The sequence below is a fragment of the Delphinus delphis genome, chromosome 6, assembly GCF_949987515.2.
Source record: "Delphinus delphis chromosome 6, mDelDel1.2, whole genome shotgun sequence".
Classification (NCBI taxonomy): Eukaryota; Metazoa; Chordata; class Mammalia; order Artiodactyla; family Delphinidae; genus Delphinus; species Delphinus delphis.
The window spans coordinates 42,706,007-42,728,965 of record NC_082688.1 but is presented as its reverse complement, the minus strand read 5'-3'; the positions used below and the strand labels follow the sequence as shown (position 1 = coordinate 42,728,965).

The following is a 22,959-nucleotide window of genomic DNA, read 5'->3' as shown; positions in this document are numbered from 1 at the left end:
AAAATATCGCCAGCATTTTCTTGAAGGTTGTTGTCTATCCCAAGTTTTCTTTGATCTCTGAAGGGTGTATATATAGAAGAAAATATAATATTATTTGTTTGAAATATAGTGTGAATTTATGTAATCATACGAATCAGGACCTTTAGATGGATGAAATTGTGCTTCTGAAGCAAGAGACTGCAGCATTCCTAGCATATCTCCTCCCTAATAATGATTCAGTCAACCTGCAGACAAATGTTCAGTGGTTTAAAGCCAGTTAAAGGAACAGTAAAGGTGACTAGCTTGGCATATCCAGCTTTTTGTATTAAACCAGGACTTTTGATTTTCCACATACTTCAGATAAAAGATTTGGATAAAGGAACTTATTTGGCGGTTGTTAGGTCAGGATACACATAGGCAGTAGACCTGTGAGTTCTAAAAAGAGGTAGGTGGTATTGATTCACATGAGCCCTAGGTCCTAGTGGCACTGTTCTGCAACTATTGTTGGACTTTTTAAGTCCCTAGGTTTCTGTTCTTTATTTATAGCATTTATAGCACCAGTAGATTAAACGACTTTTCTTGCCCTGAATTTCCACATGCTATGATGTATGGGCTTCTAATTTTCATTCAGATGCTCCATGCATTTAGTAATTTTAGGGGTTATTTTCCTTTCTAAATTGTGCCTGCCATTTTAGTATAACTGAGGAGGAGGAGAATTTTTCTTCCAATACTGCTTCTATCCAATGCGACCTTAGTTGGCTGATGTCCAAGTAATTCCAAGTAAGGCAGTGGAACTGATAAAATGTATTGCTCTCTCTAATGCTGTCATTGGAATTTGTCTAATGTTTGCTTTTCCTTTGCAAAATGAGTTACGTTGTGCTCCTAGGAACAAATTTTTCTCATATTTCTACAATTTATATTTTATTTTAGATGAAAAAGAAAGCCAAAAAGGCCATTGTTGAGTCAAGTACTGAAGAAGAAAATTACAAGGTACCAGAATATAAAACTGTCATCACTTTCCATTCAAAAGACCAACTAAACATTACATTATCCAAATGTGGCCTTGTAATGTTAAATAATTTAGTCAAGGTAAGAAAAGTAACTTGAAACTTTAAACATTGGTGTACTAGTCTGAGTTAACCCTTTTCTTTTATTGAACAAGAAGTTTTTGTTAACTTAGTTATTTGTCATATGTCCATTAGTGTTCTGCTTGTCGTTTAGTTTTCTACATTTTCTTTTATTTATGATAACCCTTTCTTATTAGGCATTTACAGAAGCTGCCACTGGATCTTCAGCTGCCTTCATAAGGGATCTAGCACCATTTATGATTTTAAATTCTCTTGGACTTAGTATCTCTGTTTCACCAAGTGACTCTTTTAGTGTGCTCAGCGTACCTATGGCAAAATCATATGAATTGAAAAATGAGGAGAGTTTAAGTATGGATTATATGCGAACTAAAGACAATGATCATTTCAATGCAATGACCAGCCTAAGCAGCAAATTCTTCTTCATTCTTCTTAGTAAGTGATAAATTACCTTCCTGGGGCTTTAATTTCTTTTAAGTTACATTTTATATCCCATTTTACTCATTTGTGGTATCTCACAGGTTTTTTATCTCCTTTCTAATATTTTGCAAATTTCATTATTTCCTTTGCAGGGCTTTGCTTGCTGTTGTCACTTTATCTTTGTATTTCAAATTCTGACTTTCTTTGGCCACTGCTTTATTTAGAGTATGGTAATTTACTACTTTATGTTTTGGAGAGGAAAATTATTAAATCTCATCCTCAGTCAGCATTTACAGACTTAGCTATAGGTGGTTGTTTTAATCACTTTTAGTATAACTCAGTAGAATTGCACCAGTTTTGCAACTGAACGAATTCAGAATAAGGTTTGAATTCATGAAATGGCACAGGGTAATGGTTTTGGGGTTTGTAAATGGTTTTTGTGTTCTGCCTATTGAGGTAGAGGTTTTTTTCCTTTGTCCTTTATGTTTCCCAGAAGTTTTTCATTTTCATGAGAGGTGAAAGTAAATACATTTTTAAATTATCATAGTATATAGTCATTGTGAAGTTAAATATTAAATAGTCCCAAAGCCTCACTGACACCACTTTCTGACACTCTGACATTTAAGTAGTTATGGAAGGGAGGATATTAGAAAGGTTAATTAGACATGGAGGAGGGGTACTAAAACTGATAGCTAATACTTTTTCCTAGTCAGGAAATGATTCATAACAGTGGCTAGGTTTCAGATGTTGTCCCAGCATTGTCCATGAATTATTCTCATCAGTTTTACCTCTGTTTGTTTTTAAACTGACATTCTTATGGGATAGTAGGGAAGAAGGTTATATAAATAGATAATTCACCCCAATACAATATATGTATATATATATATTAGATAAAACTGTAAAATTTTAATCAAACCTTAGATATCACAAAGTGTCACAGGTTGGTGGAAAAACTTAAAAACTGAAAAATTGCAGCTACTTGGTAGTTGCCAATGACTGCCTGAATGTATTAGGCTCTGGTTATTATGACAGCAAACCAGAGAACAGTGTTCTTGTATTTTCTAGTAATTTCTCTCATCAGTCAGTTATTTTTAAAAGGTTATGTTGTTGTCTTAGGTTAAACTACTGAATGAGATTTCTTTTTCAATTAAAAACTTTTTTTGGTAAAATGCTTTGAAGGTTTTAAATGAATGATGTAGGTATGTATTGTGGATTCTTAAAATATCCCTTTGTGTAGCTTTCAGTGATAATTATTCATAAGTTTAAGAAATCATCTGATGTTTCTGGTTTAAAATGTCTACTTAAAATTAATATATGATGAATTATAATAAAAACTTTCAAACATGTATATTTAATTTAGCACCAGCTAACCACTCTACTGCTGATAAAATCCCTTTAACAAAAGTGGGACAACGACTGTACACTGTAAGACACAGAGAGTCTGGAGTTGAAAGATCTATTGTTTGTCAAATTGATGCAGTGGAAGGAAGTAAGAAGGTAACAATTCGCTCCCCAGTGCAGGTACGGAATGATTCATTTTTTTGTGAGGTCATATTGTGTATATTTGTATACTAATTAAAAAAAAAAACTAAAGCAAATTACTACCAAAAGAATACAAACTGTAATAGAAATATAGCTAATAGCAAAAAGAATAATCATTATCAGTAATTATACTACTGTAATACAAGCAGTTGTAGGAATATTTTGTAAATGTTTTTGGAATATTATTTTGTAAAAAAACAAAAACCAAAAAAGTCAATATTTTGTTTTAGCTCTTTGTAGTATGTATTTATTCTTTCGTTTCAATTAGAGAATACAGTGAGAGAAATTTGTACACCTTTATTGAGGTAAAATTGATGTACAATAAACTGCATATATTTAAAGTTGATGAATTTTGACAAAAAATACACATATGAACCTTCATCGCAATCAAAGTAATAAACATACTTATCACCCCAAAAAGTTTCCTCATCCCCTGTCTCCCCATTCCCATGCATCCACTTATATGTTCTTGTGGTGCGTTAGTTACACAATATAGAATTTTATGTAAATGAATGAAGTACAGAATGGAGTCTGGCTTCTTTCACTCAGGATAATTTTGTATGTGTCAACTTTTGTGTATTAATGTTGTTGCATGCAGTTACATGTTGTTGAGTAGTAATCTGTTCTATGTATATACCACATACCATTTTTAATGAATTTTTGTATATGCTATAAAGTGAGGGTTGAGGTTCATTTTCTTCCGCTTGTCTATTCATTTGTTCTGACCAGGATTATCCTTTTTCCATTAAATTGCCTTGACACTTTTGTCAAAAATAAATTGACCATATCTCCATATCTGTGTGTGTTTATGTCTGAGGTCTCTAATCTGTTTCATTGATCTATTTATGTCAGTACCACACTGTCTTGATTACTACTTTATCCTCAGTCTTGAAATCAGGTAGTACAAGTTGTACCACTTTCTTCTTTTTTAAAGTTGTTTTGGCTAGCCTAAGTCCTTTCCATTTCCATTTAAATTTTAGACTTCAAGTTTTCAATTTTTATTTAGAAATTTTGATTAAGTTGGCATTTTTAATATTAATTTTTGATTTTTTCTTGCTAGTAGAAATACATTTGGTTTTTGTATTAACTTGTATTATGCAACCTTACTAGATATATTTATTCTAGTAGCTTTTTTATAGATAGAGATAGTTATGATGTCTGCAGATAAAAATATTTTTACTTCTTCCTTTCCAATCTGATGTTTATTGTCTTTTTTTTTTTTTTTTTTGCGGTACGTGGGCCTCTCACTGCTGTGGCCTCTTCCGTTGCAGAGCACAGGCTCCAGACGCGCAGGCTCAGCGGCCATGGCTCACAGGCCCAACCGCTCCGCGGCATGTGGGATCTTCCCAGACCGGGGCACGAACCCATGTCCCCTGCATCGGCAGGCGGACTCTCAACCACTGCGCCACCAGGGAAGCCCTATTTTCTTTTCTCGTTTATTGCACTGGATAGAATCTCCAGTACAATTTGAATAGAAATTATGAAAGTGGATGTTTTTATCTTGTTCTCAATCTTAGGGGAAAAGTATTCAGTCTTTGACCATTTAGTATATTTTGAGTTGTTTTTTTTGTTGTTGTTGTTCATGATCCCTCTGTTCGTAGTTTACTGAGAGTTTTTAAATCAGAAATGAATGTTGCATTTTGTCAAATGATTTTCTCTGTTTATCGAGAGGATCTTTTAAAAAAATTGTTAATATGATGAATTACATTGATTTTTAATTATTATATTAAATAATGATTGACTTTTAAATGTTAAATGAACCTTGCATTCCCAGGATAAACCTCATTTGGTTTTGAAGTATTAACCTTTTAATATATTGTTGGATTGATTTGCTAAATTCACGTTTATAATTTTTGCATTTATGTTCATGAGGGGTGTTGGTATAGAGTTTTCTTGTAATGTTTTTCTTAAGTTTTTAAACGACAGTTTCACTTTAAGGGCTATTCATATTATCTGTCACTTCTTGAGTGAGCTCTTCTAGTAATTTTGTCTTTAATGAAATTTGTCAGTGAACTATTTTTGCTTTTACTTCACTTTTCTTTTCACAGGGTGTAGAAATTTAGATTGACAGTTATTTTTTCCATACTTTTAGGATGTCATTTCACTATCAACTCTATTACATTGTTTCTGACCAGAGTCTGCTGTTATTCTTAACCTTTGTTCTATGAAATGTGTGATTTTATTTTTATATACTTTTAAGTTTCTTCCCTTTATTACTGGTTTTAAGAAATTTGGTTGAGATGAATCCTACATGTTTCTTGTACTTGAGTCTTTTAAGCTTCTTGACTCTGTGGATTTATAGTTTTCATCAACTTTAGAAAACAATGTTGCCATTGTTTCTTCCAATATTTTTTTCTGTCTTCCCCCTCTCTTCTCTTCTTCAAGTAGGTATATATTAGAGTGTTTAAACTTATGCTGTCTGATGCTCTGTTCACTTTTTCTTTCAGCTTCCCCTGACCCCCATGTTTCTGTTTCAATAGTTTCTATTATTATGTCTTTAAGTTCACTTTTCAATGTCTAATCTGTTCTTAATCTCATCCAATGTATTTTTATGTCTAGAAGTTCAACTTGCATTTTTATTTACATTTTCCATGTCTTTTTATATATCCTCAGCTTTCCCCTAACTTTTGAACATATCAAGTATAGTTATATAAATGTTTTAATATCCTTGTCTACTAATTCTGTCATGTGTTTCATTTCTGATTTGTTTCATTTTATTCATTTTTTAATGGGTCATTTTAAAATTCTTTTTGTGTGTCCAGTAATTTTTTTACCAGTTGCTTAAAATTGTGAATTTTACCTCGTCAGGTGCTTTAGATGTATTTGTACCCCTTTATGTATTCTTCAACTTAATTCTCCAACACAGTTATGTTAGTTGGAAAGTGATCCTTTCATTGCTTGTTTTAAAACTTCTTAGGTGAGACTCAAGTAGCCCGTAGCCTAGGGTTAATTTTGCCCCACTAATAAAGCACTGTAACCAATACCCTTTGTACTAAACAAGATTTTACCACTTTGGTTGGTTAGAAAAGGAACTGTGCGTCAGCACCAGAGATTGTTCTGCCTGCGGCTTTCAGATGGATCTTTACTGAGCCTTAGACAGTGTACTGATGTGCATGTGCCAGACGGTACTGTACTGAAGTCTTTGGAACAGGGGGCACTCTTAAAGTCTCAGGAGTTACCTCTCTGTAACTCTCACCTCTCCATGCAGCTGTCTTCTCTCTCATGTAATGTGCTGTTAGAGTAAGCCTCATTGGCTTTCCCACATTCTAATATCTATCTCTTCAACTCAGACTGGGCTCTGTTTGACTTCTCCTTCTCCACACAGTAATCCAGAAACTCTCCAGGTAGTAAGATGAGGTGACAATCTTAGGGCTTATCTTGGTGGAGTTTTCTTTCTTTCTCCCTCCCTCCCTCCCTTCCTCCCTTCCTTCCTTCCTTCCTTCCTTCCTTCCTTCCTTCCTTCCTTCCTCTCTCTCTCTCTCTCCCCTCCCCTTCTCTCTCCCCCTCCCTCTCTCCCCCCCTTTCTTTCTTTTCTCTCCCTCTTTCTCTCTCTCTAGCCCTCCCTCCCTTCCCTTCTCTTCCCTTCCTCTCCCCCTTTCTTTCCTTCTTTCTTTCCCTCCCTCCCTCCCTCCCTCCCTTCCTTTCCTTCCTTTCCTTCCTTTCCTTCCTTCCTGTGCCACCTTTTTGTCCATTACTTCATGTGTATTTTTTTTCCCTGGTGTTTTGGTTGTTTATATTGGGAAGTTATATCTGGTCTCTATTTTTCCATCAGGGCTGAAAACAGAGGTTCCTTCTCTTTCATTTTTGATTTATGATGAACTGTATTAAAAGATGACAGGGCTTCCTGGTGGCACAGTGGTTGAGAGTCCGCCTGCTGATGCAGGGGACATGGGTTCGTGCCCCGGTCCGGGAAGATCCCACATGCCGCGGAGCGGCTGCTCATGAGCCATGGCTGCTGAGCCTCCGCGTCCGGAGCCTGTGCTCCGCAACGGGAGAGGCCACAACAGTGAGACGCCTGCATACCGCTAAAAAAAAATAAAATAAAATAAAAGATGACAATTGGGCTGCGTCATTATCGTAGATTACTTTTGAATTTTATTAAATAGTAAAACATTAATGTTAAATTTCTTATAGGTACTTTCATAGAAATGAAAATATATGTCTCTTCTTTTAAATTGGTAGAGCAGTTTATCTAGAAATAAAATATAGTGTAGTTAAGTTTATATATTTATCAGTTCTTAGTTTGCACTCAGTATGTTTTATATTTTGGTATGATTTTTAAAATATAAAGATTTTAGTAAGATATAGAAAGAATACAAGAAAATGGTGTTACTAACCAGTTTGTTTTTGTCTATCCCAAAGATAAATATAAACGGAGGTTTATCTCATAATGTGTGTTAATCAAAATAATGTTAATCTTTTACATCACTGTTGTATGCTACTCAGTGGGTGAGCTATTCCCTACACACTCTTTGATTCAATGAGTAGCATACAACAGTGATGTAAAAAGGTAGACATTTGCCAGCCAGTGGCTTGGTTTTCACTTTTATCATATAGACATCTAAAACTTGGATATAATATTTTTCCTATTAATTTTTTCTACTATTTTTGTCTAAACGAAAAGTTATTCCTTATATCAAGTTCAAGAAGATGTTATTTTCTTCTAAGATTTTTAAAGTTTTGTTTTTGAGATTCTTTTTCTCTAAAACTAGAAACTTTCCTTGTAATTTTTAGCAAAGATAATTGCATGTTTGGATTTTTTTTTCTAATTTATATGAGCAAGATAAATATTGCCTGATAATTCCTTTGCTGGGATATTTAGATGGAATATTTTTTAAATGTCTTTAGATTCTTAGATTAATGATACTAAATGTTACTTTTCTTTCCCAGATTAGAAATCATTTTTCAATACCACTTTATGTTTATGGAGGGGACACCTTATTGGGAACGGCTTCACCTGGAAGTGAATTTAACATACCATTAGCATCTTACCGGTGATTTTTTTCTTTATCCTTTTGTTTGCCCTAAGGTCTCTTATACACTTTTTAGTTTCTGATTTAGTAGTGATATCTATCTTTAAGTTATCAAACCATGATCAAATTTATCTTGTTAATATCTCATCTAACTTATTTAAGTTTCGGCACTCTTAGAAGATTTTTTTAAAGAAATATTATTTAACTTAATGTATATAATGTATATCCTATAAATTATCTATGCTTTCACTAGTAAATATAAATTACATGCTTGCAATATAACTATCATGGCCATAGTCGTATATATTTATGATTTTTAAAAAATTTCTTACTGAGCATGAGTGGTGGCTTCTAGATTTATTTACACTATTATGAAGTGATTTTTACTTTTCTAGGGTTTTATGATAGAATTTTTAAGAAATTTCTTTAGAAAATGTAAAATATTTTATCTTTTAATCTACATATTTATCTATTAATTGTTCATTGATAGAATTGTAATGTAAATAGAGGTAGACAGTTGATCCTTCAACAACATGTGGGTTAGAGGTGCTGACGCCCATGTAGTCAAAAATATACATTCAGTTGTCCCTCAGTATCCATAGAGGATTGTTTCCAGGACCCACTGCAGATACCAGAATCCTTGGGTGCTCAAGTGCCATAGTCAGTCCTCCACACCTCTATTTCCACATCCATGGATTCAACCAACTGCTAGTCATCAAGTACTTTATTTGCTGAAAAATGTCTGCTTATGAATGGACCCGTGTAGTTCAAACCCGTGTTGTTCAAGGGTCAGCTGTATAGTACATATAAAATCTTTTATGTATTAAGAAAGGACTATTAAAATTGTAACAGTACTAATGATGGGCTAGTTTCTTAATCATAGGCTTAATATTACAAACAAGTATTATTATTATTTAGGATATTTAATCTGGAATTGAAGATAATCTCTTTTAGGGAGATTAAGCTCTCTTGGAGAATAAAAACTTCCTCAGAATAAGTATCATAGCTTGCTAAGTACCATTTCACAACACACTCTAGACATGGACCTTTAGACCTATGCTACAAAAGGATGGAGGCAAAATTACAAGCAGTGCTAAAATATTCCTTACCTCTATTAATTCTGCCCCATACGTAGGAGTTCAAGATTGGGTCCCTAATGCTTAGAAGACAGCCTAGCAGTTTTAGGCACATATTTTCAGAGAGTAGACCTGCTCACCTTAATGAGTGTTTTATTGCCTAGACCTTCTAACTCTAATGAGTTTTATTGCTTAGTTCAGACTTGCTGAGGGAAAGAGTTATGTTGTCTAGAGAACAACCACAAAATAGTTGTTTATAGTATCTGACCTTGTTCTAGAGAGGATTTGGGGTGGGTTATAAGAGTAGATTAAAAAGTAGCATGTAAGATATGTTCAAAAGTTTCTGTGAGGAAATCCATTTTGTCCTTGGATAATAAAAGTTAATGACACTCTGCTTTATTTTTAGTAAATATTACTATATATTTTGTGTTTCTGTCCATAGAAGAGAAAAGTTAGGCCATTAGAGTATCTTTACACTTTTTTGTTCAAGGCTAAATACTTGTTACATGAAAGTTAATCTATCTTAATTAGAATTATTAATGACTGACTAGCTTGGATTTCACATTAGATATTCTTCTAATCTAATGCTTAGATATAGATACTCATATTTAAGATGTGAGGTCTTAAATTAACAAATGGATATCATTCTGTAGAATTTAGGTATACTTATTCTTAAGTTTAATTCATTTAACAAGTATTTACCAAGTGTTTTGTTGTGTGGAAGGCACTACTGTAGGATGCCAAGAGGAATTGGCATGGCTGTTCTGCTTGAGAGATTGATATATAGGTACAGAAAGTAGAAAACAATGGGTTGTTGAGAATCACAGAAAAAGTTTTAGTTGCAGAAAACTATGAAAAGGAAAGAAGGGATTAATGATTAACTCCTGAGAGACGTACATGAATTGTAGTTAAAATATAATAATGTGGAGATTAGTGGGGAAGGGCAATCTTAAATGGAAGGAATTGCATAACAAAGATAAGGAGGCATGAATGCACAGGATTTGTACAGGTCTATAAAAGACTAGGGGTTTGCCTGGAATGTAGTGTGCATGTTGGAATATGAAATTTGAAAGGTTAAGTCCACATTGGGATAGTTGCTCGCTCATTGTCTTGCCCCATTTATATAAATTTTATCTTCATCTTTAATATCTATTTCTTTCTTCCTCTCTCAGACCATTTGGTGTTCTTCTGTTTTAAGACCATTTAATGCATCAGCTCTTCTCACTCAAAACCTCTTGCCATTGATCATCTGTCTCTCATGTTTTCTCTTCATTCATTTCTTAAACTTTCCTTTAACCTTGCATATGTCTCTAGTTCAGCTCTACCCTTCAGAAACAAAGCTTTTGGGGAAAATTGTGACCTCTGGAAAACACTCTGCAGCCAGTCTAGAAAGAGTTAACCACACTCTTCATGCCCTTAGTCTTCAGTATACATCTGGGGTTTTTTTGAGGGGGGGTACCGATCACAGTGCAGTAGTTATCTTTTAACATTACATTTCCCATGTGATTGGTATCTCCTTAAGAGTAAAGAATGACTTACTCATTTGTTCATTTTCAGTTTTACCTTCTCATTGGTAAATAATAGTCCAATAAATGTCTTGATGGAAAAAAAAATGAAATTTCAGAGAGAATGTAGAAGTAAAATAGGCTAAATCTGATAACTGATTTTACAGGTAACTATATCTATGTATGTAAGGGGGGAATAAGGAAGAGTTAATATTATTTTATAGTCCAGAGTGCCAATAGCTGGAAGTTCCTGAAAAAAGGACACACAGAGAAGTGGGTGTGGAGGGTTCAGAGTTCAATTTAGCAATTTAAGGCACCATCCGACATCATTACAGAAATATGTAGTAGATATTTAAAATTTTGGGGACTAGAGCTTAAGAAAACAATCACAGCTAGAGATAGTATTGACACTTGTCACACAGTAAGGGATAGTGTCACAATTATAGGTAATTAGTTTTACAAGTATAAAAATACTTAAGTGTTTATACTTGGACACACCTTAGGTTTAAAAAAATTATTAAACCCAAAGTACATTTGCAATGTAAACAAAGAATGTGATTTTTAAATATAAGGATTAATCATATGTGACACCTAATAATTTTATTACTGTCTTCTTACAACCACTTCTGCAACTATGCTCAACATTTCTGTAAAGCTAAGTATCTATTGAAAGCTTTCATTTGATTAACCTTGAATACCCGGTGATTAATTTTTCAGTAGAAATATATTTTTGCTTCACAAACTCAATCATGGTATGTACTTGGGACCACATATTCCAGGAAAGCCAACTTCTTTAAGTTAAGTGTTTAAGTCACAGCTCTATGTGTGTGTTTTGCATATATGACGGGTATGATTACGTATTTTCTGTGAGAAACCAGTTATTATCTTGTAAACATACTTCTAAGACAGCAAGTTTGTAAGAAAAATATTCTTCTCTTGGAAGCCAAATAACTTGATTGGTTTCCAGAAAGTTAAGATGGAAATTGGTATCTGTATGTCTATCTTACCTATCTCTAAGAAGAATGTGAAAATATAAAAATTTATTACAATAGTATGGAGGGAGATAATTTCATTGTTCTAAAGCTGTAATCAAACAATTAAACATGTATTTTCTTTTAAAGCATTTTAAAATGTATTTTTTAATCTTTTATGTAGATCACTCCTTTCCCTGAAGCCAGAAGATGAGGACTATCAAATGTGTGAAGGAATTGATTTTGAAGAAATTATAAAAAATGATGGCACTTTTCTCAAGAAGCAATGTAGATCTATAAACCCTTCCAAGAAGCCATTTATCATTAATATTGTCCCAGAAAAAGATAATTTGACATCTGTGTCAGTGTATTCAGAAGATGGTTGGGACTTACCATATATAATGCATTTGTGGCCACCTATTCTACTCCGAAATCTTCTTCCTTACAAAATTGCTTATTATATAGAGGTATTGTGGAATTTTTTAATGCCCTCCTGTCTTTGATTTTGTAGCTTTAGTTATTTAAAGTTATGAACAATAAAACAATGTTTTAAAATTCTAATAAAAATTATAGTATTGGTGAATAGACAGTACAGATATTCTTCAAATGGAAAAGAAATGTTTCAGTCATGTTATATGAAAGAAGATTAAAAAAATTTTTTTCCATTGATTTACCTTAGGAATCTGGTTACTAAGTTGAATATAATTCATACACACAAATATGATATGCCATTTTAAAAATCATTTATGAAAGTAATAGATATTCCTGTAGAAAATTTTAGAAAATAAAGATTATTAAGATTGTCTATAATCACATTATCTGAAGGTAGCACTTCTGATGAAGTTATCATTTCAGTTCTAAAATATATATTTTTCAGTCTTTTCCATGCATGTATATTTCATGTATATTTAAAAGATGGATACTAACTTTTCAAACATGTATGAGAATTAGTATTAAAATGATAGTACTAGACTTAAAACTTGCTACATTGTATTATTCTTGTGCTAGTTTTCTAAAAGGATTTTATGCCCTATAAAGATGCTTTTTCTTTTAAATACTCTTTGTTTTAAGGTATTACATCTGATTCCTTCCTGTTGCTGTAACAGGAATCTCTCCATCTTAGGATTTTAAGTAAATATTCCATTTGCCATTGCTTGTCAAATATAAGAAAGTAGTTCTTCATTGTAGTATATTATTTGTTTTATTGCAGTCTTTTAATTATTAATTATTGGGATTTACTCTGTTTACACTTTTCTGTTAAATTTTTTTCGGAGTGGGGGAGTGAACACATCTATGGTTTAAGAATATCTGTTTTCCATATGGTTGACAGATAACATAGTGGTTAAGAATTTACACTTTGCTGTCAGATAGATTTGAGATTGAATCCTACCTCTATCGCTTACTAGTGCTATGTCTTTAGGTAAGCTAATTTCTAAATCATTTGTCCAAGCCTATAAAAGGGGGATAGTAATAAAACTTTCATGATTGGGATATGGTGAAATCAAATTAAATAATGTTTGTAAAGGACTTAGCACAGTGCCTGACAGGCATATGGTTCCCATTTATTTACCTCTCTAGCACCACCAGCACTACTCTTCTATTTTGTGGAACATGTCAAGTATTGATAGCTTACCTTGTTTTTGCTTTAAGTAATTTAAAATCTTAAGGTGAAGAGATTCCCATGTTATAACAGGAGGGAACCAGATTAGAGTTGCTGGAAAAACAGGTGAAATACCCAGATGGAATGTCTATCTATGTTGCATTTTAATAGAACTTTTAACTTGATGCTTTTAGGGATCACATTCTGTTTGCTAGTTTCCAAAGGATATGATCACTTTTTAGAAAGACAGTTTAGCTGCGGTGTGGAAAAGGGCTTAGAGGAGATAAGAGCAGTTAGGAGACTCTTAAAGGGAGAGGTTACAGTGACATGAACTAAGGTAATGCAAGTGTGAGTGGAGAGAAATGAACAGTTTTGAAAGCTACGTAAGATTCAGTATAAACAGTGATTGGAAATGGGTTATGAGAGTTTGTTAAAAATCAAAAATGGGAGTTAGTAGGGATTGCTTATTTTGGATTACATACATTTTTCATTATTTTGTAGTTTTTACAACTAAAATCACTAGTGGATAAGATTTTTGTTTTACTAATTATAGTGTTTTATAATCTTCATTAGTGCCAGCAGAATTTCACACTATATTATTTTATTTTATTTTCACAATAGTCCTTTGAAGTAGATCATTTAGACCATTTTACAAATACAGTAACTCAAATCTCAATTTATAGAAATTTATACAGTTGACAGTTAGAACATGAACATAAGTCTTCTTTTTCTGACAGAGGTATTTCAGAATCATTTGTATAGCATTTGGAATCATTAAATAGAATATTTTGGTGTATTATTCTGAAACATTAAAAATTTACTGTATTTTTTTTTATTATAGGGCACTGAACATAGAGTTTTTACTCTACATGAAGGCCATTCAGCCCAGATTTGTACTGTACAGTTGGATAAAGCCAGGCTGCATTTAAAATTACTTGACTATCTTAATCATGATTGGAAAAGTGAATATCATATAAAACCTAATCAACAAGATATTAGTTTCATCAGTTTTACTTGTGTTACAGAAATAGAAAAGACTGATTTAGATATTGCTATCCATGTGACTTATAATACTGGCCAGACAGTTATGGCATTTCATAGTCCTTACTGGATGGTCAATAAAACTGGTCGAATGTTACAGTATAAAGCAGATGGAATTCATCGAAAGCATCCACCTAATTATAAAAAGCCAGTTCTCTTTTCTTTTCAGCCAAAGCACTTTTTTAATAACAATAAGGTATGTGAAGTTTTTTTGACTTTCATTCTTTATCTACTTATCACTCCTTTTTGTTTGTTTAGAAGAATAAAATATTATGAAATAGGTAGAAATAACATTTGTGAAATATTTGAGGTTAAAAAGATTAAAATTTAGTCTTGGGAAGGGTTTAGTGCATTAACAGTATAATATTAGTTTAGGCTAAAAAGCAAAAAATATATCAACTTAGGTAGGAATTTTTAAAGGTACCTAAATACTAATATATTTGAAATATTTTTTTCTAGGTTCAGCTTATGGTAACTGATAGTGAATTGTCAGATCAGTTTTCAATTGATACTGTTGGTAGTCACGGAGCTGTTAAATGTAAGGGCCTGAAAATGGAATATCAAGTGAGTTCATCTTATGCTCATCAGGAAACTTTTTTTAAGCTCTACTGAGTACTTAATTTTTATCAGGATGTTACGATAATGGAATAGCTTTTGAAATGTTGCTATTTTTTTTTCCTGTAGGTTGGTGTCACTATAGATCTTAGCAGTTTTAACATTACCAGAATTGTCACCTTTACACCCTTTTTTTTGCTTAAAAACAAAAGTAAATATCGTATATTAGTGGCTGAAGAGGGAAGTGATAAATGGCTCTCTCTTGATTTGGAGCAGGTGGGTAGATGAATTTCAAAAAGGTACCTCTTTAGATTTTCATTTTTCTTTGAAGTTTGATACATGAAATCACTATGTAATGTTCTAACTCTCCACCCCCACCTCCCAATTTTGTTTCAGTTCCATGAACATTTGAGTATTTATTTGTACCAGAATAAACCAAGTAAATAATTTAATTATTAAAATCCGAACATTGTCATCTAGGAATGTGTTGCTTGATAATAGAGGTAGACATTTAATAATTACTAACCAAATGTCGTTAAATATGGCAGTAGAAGACTGGGTAAAGTATAAATGCAGCAAAGAGAAGGAAATTATTTATTCTCTTTAGGAAGCTGTTAGAGATGCCTGTATAGGGTAGGTTAAGCTAGTTATTTTAGGAAGACAGTAGTGTCTTAGGAATGAAATTTTGATTCTACTCTATCTGTAGCTATTAGGTCTCTGGGTAAGAGCTTTCTGAAAGACTGCCTGAGGTTAATAGAATACTTCTGAAGAAATTTTATTTTAAGTATGTTAGGATTATTAGAGAAGTGTTTGCTATTTATATTCATTATGCCTTTTTGCTTTGAAACCATCTTTCTGGAATCATTCTTCTTGATGTACCATCCTTTGGCATTTCCTTTAGAGCTGATTTGGAGGTAAATACCATCAGTTTGTGTTTATCCATAAAAGTTTTAATCATCACCTTTCTTTTATGATACTTTTTCTTGATAATCAATTCTATTTTTTTCTACATGTTGTAGCATTTATTATATTCTGGCTTCCATTTTTGTTGAAAATTCTGCTGTGCTTCTGTCATTTCTCTGGAGGTTATCTTTCCTTTTTCTCTAGCTGCCTTCACAGTTTTCTCTCTGTCTTTGATGTTCTGCAGTCATACTACTGTTTGTCTGCATGTGGGTTGCTTTGATATATCCTGCTTGAGATACTTTATTCCTAGACCTGTAGATTAATATATTTCATACCTTCTGTAAAATTTGCAGCTATTGTCTCTTTAAATACTACCTCTCCTCTTCGTCCATTTCCTCTTTCTGGGTCTTTAATCAGATTTGTTCTAGAACTTCATATTCTTTCTTCCATATATCCTATTATCTTTTTTATATTTTCTATCTGTATAACTCTTTGCTTCATTCTGGATAAATTCTACATATATATTTTCATAGATTTTCACTTTTACTATATATATTATACAGTATATATATATATATATATGCTATTTGAGCCTTCAACTGAGTTTTTTTTTTTTTTGCGGTACGCGGGCCTCTCACTGTTGTGGCCTCTCCTGTTGCGGAGCACAGGCTACGGACGCGCAGGTGCAGCGGCCATGGCTCACGGCGCAGCCGCTCCGCGGCATGTGGGATCTTCCTGGACTGGGGCACGAACCCGTGTCCCCTGCATTGGCAGGCAGACTCTCAACCACTGCGCCACCAGGGAAGCCCCAACTGAGTTTTTTATTTGAATAATTACATTTCTCATTTCTAGAAGGTGTACCTTTTTTCATGTTTGCCTGTTTGTTTGTTCTTTCAACAATATTTATGTGATCCATCTTTTAACAAAACCACAAGTACCTGTCCTTGTGTAGTTTACATTTCAGTGGGAGTGTAGGGAAATCATTAAATGGATAATACTATAGTCAACTAGTAAAATACATAGTATGTTTAGAGGTGACAGGTCTAATAGGGAAAAAGGAAATAAGACAGGCTAAGAGGTGTTAAGAGTTCTAATGAGCAAGAAGTGGGCTATAATTTTACATAAGGTGGTCAAGGATAGGACTTACTGAGGTCACATTTGAACAAACTTGGAGAAAATGTGAGAGGTACACTTGTCAAGAGTTCAGCTGAGTTGGAGCTGAGATGCCAGGTACAGGAATAGCTGATAAAGACAACAAGCTAAAACGAAAGTAACACTCAGGACTTTAATTACTTACTGCAGTAGTATAAGTAAGAGGCTAAACTGAAGAAAGCACCACCTCCCCTTGTACCATTTTTCCTATGGAACAACGTTAGTTAGGGGTGAGGTGGATCAGTGAGGGTAGTGTCATTGTCAGGGGAGCCCTGAACAAATAGCTCTTACTGTTTTATGGATCTGGGGGTGGCAGAAAACAAAGGGGAAGGGCTAGGAATGGAAAAGTACTGAGCACCAAGTCAGAGTAGAGAAAAAGCATCTTGAAGTTCCGCCTCTCTCCTTGATAAAGAGGTGTTGCAGAGATTCTTGAGGAAGGCCTCTGCCAAAGGCCCTGGTAAAGAGGCCTCTGGACAAAGATGCCTGTAGTAGGAATGCAGATATTTGTAAGGGCATAGCTAGAAGTGGGGGCTGAGTTCTTGAGAATGCAGTGCACTGGCTGTGCACCTAGTCTGGTATGGGGAGGGCAGCTTTGCCCTGTGAGACCTGCCAGATAAAGGTAAAGCCTTTGTAATTACCAGTGGTCTGACCTGAAAAATTGCATATAGGTTTTTAGCCAGGAGCTGGACCCCTCAGCAGTGTGGATATCTGGGGAAAGAGCATTAAAGACAAAGAATCAGCCAGGGTAGGTGCCCTAAAATGGGAGAATATTTGGCATGGTTGAAGGATAGCAAAAGGGGCCGATATTATTGGAGAGGGAAAAGTATTTAGAAGAGAACAAGACATAACAGTGATAAAGAGTAATCATGCAGAACTTTGTGACACAAAACTTTGTGAATTACAAGGATTTTAACTTTTGCTCTGAGTGAAATGGAGAGAGCTATTGGAGGGCTCTGAACAGTGATTAAACACAGTATACTCTCAATAAATATTTGTTGAATGAGTATAGATTTTCTTTGGCAAATGTTTCATATGTGCTCATTAAGTCTGTGGATTCTTGGTTTGTTGGATGTAGAGCTCTCTATATATCTAGATGCCAAATTATAACTGCAGCTTTGTTTTACTCTATATATTTTCTAGGTATATTTTTTTCCATACTTTTATTTACAGTAGTTCTATGTCTTGCCTTATATGTCAATTGCAGATAAGATTATTGGGTCTTCTCTTTTTAAAAACCTAATCTGTAGCTTCTGTCTTCCAACAGTTAGTTTATATTTACAGTAATTGCAATTACAAATGCACAACAACTTATTTTTTATTTTACTTTTTGTTGCCAACTTCAGCTTTTCTCTTTTCTGTTTTTTGTTTTGTTTTGTTTTGTTTTTTAACATTTATTTATTTATTTTGGCTGCGCCGGGTCTTAGTTGCAGCATATGGGATCTTTGTTGCAGCATGTGGTCTTATAGTTGTGGCATGCAGACTTCTTAGTTGAGGCATGCATGTGGGGTCTAGTTCCCCAACTAGGGATCAAACCCAGGACCCCTGCATTGGGAGCCCAGAGTCTTACCCACTGGACCACCAGGGAAGTCCCTCAGCTTTTCTTAAGATAAATTTCTTTTGCTAATTTAAAATCTTCACATTTTAATTTTGGCTTACAGTAGTGAACCTTAACTTAAAATGCATATTTATGATTATTAGCAGTGTTGATTTGTAAGGAAGGCTTACAAATAAGCAAGGCTTGAGGGTTTTCAGAGAGCACATCGTTTTTAGTCTTCTCAGTTCCTCCTGGGAAATATGCTTGGATTAGTATTGCTACTGTTTTGACTCCCAGATAAGTTTCCACTGGGTTGCAAGAAGCTTCAAGTGGGAATTTTCTCAGCCTGTTATAGCCTTAACCATGTGCCATGTCTAGTTCCATTATCTACTTTTTATGGTTGAATAAAACTGACTTTATCAAGCTAAGGCACTTGACTCAACCATCTAGCTTCTTCTACATTGCCCTCAGGTCATATGGTGATGATCATGATGAGCACATGAGCAGTCTCATTGAATTATGTGAAGTTACCAGCCTGGTCAGAGTCGCATCACACTAAGACCTGATTTACATAATAGTTTACAGACAAGGCTGGCTCTCCATTCCTGTTCTTTTAGCTCTTTTCTTTGTTTCCAGCTCCTGTTGTCTGGTCTTCTTTCTGGGTGCATTGACTGTCTCCTATTCTGTTAGTCTGGTTTCCAGATCACTGATGTCCAGGTGGTTTCTTAAGATTTTGAGCCTGTTTTCTACTCTGAACTTTAGACTTTAGATACTTCTCTTGGTTTTTGCTTTTGTTTTTGCTTTTTTAATCCTTATTTGACTTCCAGGACTCTGGATTTAATATATGTCCTGACTTGACATTTGTGTGTACTTTGACTACTGCTTAATTACTAAGTGATGCCCACAGCCCAATTATAACTTTTAGTAACTGAACATTCCCCTGTTTTAAACTGATCACTTGGCTCAGTTTACTTACTTTTTTTCAATCCATCTCTAGATCTGGACCACACTAACGCCTCTTCACAGCACTCTATCAATAGCTCTTCAACTTACTACCCATTACTGCTTGTGTTCAAAGTGCCCCCAAGTGGCACCCCATCTTGAAGTCAGCAGCTTATAGCTAAGCAGTCCAGTAACGAGAGCAGTGTTGAAAGAGGTTTAAGACTATTTTAAGTCTACTCTGATGGGTTTATTAAAATGATAAAGGTCTTTATGGTGAAATCAGTTTTACTTAAATAAATGTATGTAATATATGTTTTAGTGTATCCCCTTTTGGCCTGAGGATGCTTCTAATAAACTTCTTATTCAAGTTGAAAGAAGTGAAGGCTCTCCCAAAAAGATACATTTTAACAAGCAAGAAAGTTGTATTTTATTGCATCTGGATAATGAGGTAAGTGATTCTTTTGTGTGTGTAGTTAGAGAAGCTAATATATACTTACTAATTTTTTTATTAAATGATTTTTTTTGTTTGTTTCACCAAAAATGAACAAACATTTCTCTTTGCAAAGGGAAAAAGTTCTAAAAGGAAGCAAGAGACATAAAACAATTTAACTGTTATATGGAAAGTTAGAGCAGGGGTCCCCAACCCAGGGGCCATGGACTGGTACTGGTCCTTGGCCTGATAGGAACCGGGCCGCACAGCAGGAGGTGAGTGGCAGGCAAGCAAGCAAAGCTTCATGTGCCGCTCCCCATGGCTCACATTACTGACCGAGCCATCGCTCACATTACTGTCTGAACATTCCCCCCTCCCCGGCGCCGTTGGGGACTGCTGAGTTAAAGTGCCTAGAATACTACAATATACCACATCTTGAATTTGACCCATCTGTATATGATAATTGAGAGTCATGGTTTTCCAGAAATGCAGTATAAAATCCTGAATTACTTTCCAAATCATCAAAAAATATATTAAGTTATGAATAGTTTTTATTATTAAATGTTATTGGTTAATATTCTTTGGGCAATGATCACATTAGAGAATATTTTCTTTCCCTTTTTGCTAGCTTGGAGGTATCATAGCAGAAGTTAATTTGGCTGAGCATTCTACAGTTATTGCATTTTCAGATTATCGTGATGGAGCAGCTCCATTCCTGTTAATAAATCACACCAAGAATGACATTGTTCAATATAAGCAAAGGTAAGAAGATTATTACAAATACAGTATCCCCTGATTTTAGCAGAGTCTAGCTGATGAGACATTGACTTTATGATAATTTCCTAAGAGTATAAACACCGTTAGTGGCATTATGGCCATGTAAAACAATGTCCTCATTAAAAGAAAAAAAAAGTATACTGAAGTATGTAGGGTTAAAACTGACTTGAGATCTATAATTTACTTTTTTTAAAATTCCAACATAATTGACATATAACATGAGTTTCAGGTGTCCAACATAATGATTCAATATTTGTATATACTGTAAAATCATCACCACTATAAGTTTAGTTAATATCCATCACCAAACACAGTTAAGATTTTTTTTTCTTGTGATGAGAACTTTTAAGATTTACTCTCTTAGCAACGTTCACACATACAGTAGAGTATTATTAACTACAGTCACCATGCTGTACCTCGCATCCCCATGATTTATACATTTTATAACTGGAAGTTTGTGCCTTTTGACCACCTTCACTCATTTCATCCACCCCAACCCTGCCTCTAGCAACTGCCAATCTGTTCTCTGTATCTGTGTGTTTGGTTTTTTTGGTTGTTTTCTTTTTTCTTTTTTTGTTTTTTTTTAGATTCCACATATAAGTGAGATGATACAGTATCTGTCTTTCTCTGACTTGTTTCACTTAACATAATGCCATTAAGGTCCATCCATGTTGTCTCAAATGGCAAGATTTCTTTATGGCTGAATAATATTTCATTTTATATATACCACATTTTCTATATTCATTCATTCATCAATGGACAGTTAGGTTGTTTCCATGTCTTGGTGATTATAAATAATGCTGCAGTGAACATGCATATAATTTTTGAATTAGTGTTTTCATTTCCTTTGAACAGATAATCCAGCTGCTGGATCACATGTTCTGTTTTTAGTTTTTTGAGAAACCTCCATACTATTTTCCATAGTGGCTGCACCAATTTACATTCCCACCAACAATACACAAGGATTCCCTTTTTCTCAGCATCCTTGCCAACACTTATTTCTTTTCTTGTCTTTTTGATAATAAGCATTCTAACAGGTGTGAGGTGATGTCTTATTGTGGTTTTGATTTCCCTGATGATTAGTGATATAATTTACTTTTAAATGCTTCAAAAACAAAAACGAAAAGAACTGAAGCAAGTATGACAAAATCTTGGTCATTGTGGAATCTGGTGAGGAAATTGTCAGGGTTTATCGTAAGAATTTTGTCTATTTTTGAAATTTGTTTTTAATGAACATAATGTAAATATTGATTCTTCAGATTTTTTTCAAACAGTAGATACCTTTTTCTTGCTGAGGCATGTAGGAAAGGAGTGCTACATTTTTAAGCTTTTCTAAAGACTATATTTATGTCTTGATATTTCAAGACTACTCATTATATCATTTGTTTCAATATACTGTGATACCTTATCCTCTTAGTACCACTACAATTTATGTAACCTTCTGTTCCTCTACTTATGTGTCCCAGGTTGTCTTGAATTTATTTTGTCTACTTTTCTTAGTTTGTTTTCATGTCACTTATCAGTGGGCTCATATTTATCAGTGCATTTATGCTTTTTTCCCACTGCTAACTGTACACTTAGAATCATTGACTAAAATAGGCATTGATTGAGTGAGAACCCAAAGCTTGAGCTAGCACATATCTAGAACTCCTCCTTGCCTATCAGTTCTCTCATTTGAGGAAGATGTTGAGAGAGAGTAGAGCCTGTTTTCTATGATTATCCATATTATAAAAATAATAAGTTGGTTGATTAAAACTGACAAAGGCAAACAAATGGTTTTTTTCTTATTTGTCCTTCAATTCACGTACCTCAACTAGCCTTTCCCAAAGAAACTGTCACAGAATTAAGACGTCCAAAAAATGATTTGGGTGACTATTTTCTCGATTCTCTCAAGGTTAGTACATAAATGGTAACATTCTAAGATACACAGGAGCTAAGTTAATTCTTTACATACTGTGGGTGATGTAGGGCATTGTAGCTTAATTCTCTGACATCTGGTTGAGCCTGGCTGAGGCTGAACTAGAGACTTCTCAGTCTTTTCTTTGGCCTTGACTTTGCACTGTTCTTCATAGTACAGTTCAGATATAAAGTGTCTAGAAATTTTATCTACTGCATTGTTACAGTTGTAAAAGTAAGGGATAAGGGAGAAACTAGAATGTGATCCTGTGTAGAAATTCTGAAACTTAAAAATTACAATTTTAATGGAAATTTATAAAATTAATATATAGATTAAAGCGTTTGTCACATTGTGTTGTTATTTTCTTGTGAGGTTAAGACTTGTACACATATATAGTTAACATTCTGAGGACTCTGGTTACTTTTTATTTTCTTTGAATTTCCTGAGATAAATTTTTTGTGTGTGTGTGTGGTACGCGGGCCTCTCACTGTTGTGGCCTCTCCCGTTGCGGAGCACAGGCTCCGGACACGCAGGCTCAGCGGCCCTGGCTCACAGGCCCAGCCGCTCCGCGGCATGT

General features: G+C 34.2%; 1 protein-coding gene across 5 annotated transcripts in view; it reads left to right on the top strand.

The window, feature by feature from the left end:
• VPS13A (vacuolar protein sorting 13 homolog A) overlaps positions 1 to 22,959 on the top strand; it is a 241,445-nt gene that overhangs the window by 159,871 nt on the left and 58,615 nt on the right. For 4 of the 5 annotated variants that reach the window (XM_060014602.1, XM_060014598.1, XM_060014600.1 and 1 more), the window contains exons 43-52: positions 910 to 1,068; positions 1,244 to 1,499; positions 2,845 to 3,005; positions 7,917 to 8,020; positions 11,736 to 12,018; positions 13,993 to 14,388; positions 14,652 to 14,756; positions 14,877 to 15,023; positions 19,598 to 19,726; positions 20,337 to 20,470. In XM_060014602.1, the coding sequence (XP_059870585.1) occupies positions 910 to 1,068; positions 1,244 to 1,499; positions 2,845 to 3,005; positions 7,917 to 8,020; positions 11,736 to 12,018; positions 13,993 to 14,388; positions 14,652 to 14,756; positions 14,877 to 15,023; positions 19,598 to 19,726; positions 20,337 to 20,470 (1,874 nt within the window). The remainder of the gene's footprint in view (positions 1 to 909; positions 1,069 to 1,243; positions 1,500 to 2,844; positions 3,006 to 7,916; positions 8,021 to 11,735; positions 12,019 to 13,992; positions 14,389 to 14,651; positions 14,757 to 14,876; positions 15,024 to 19,597; positions 19,727 to 20,336; positions 20,471 to 22,959) is intronic. The other variant, XM_060014599.1, reaches the window with a different exon arrangement.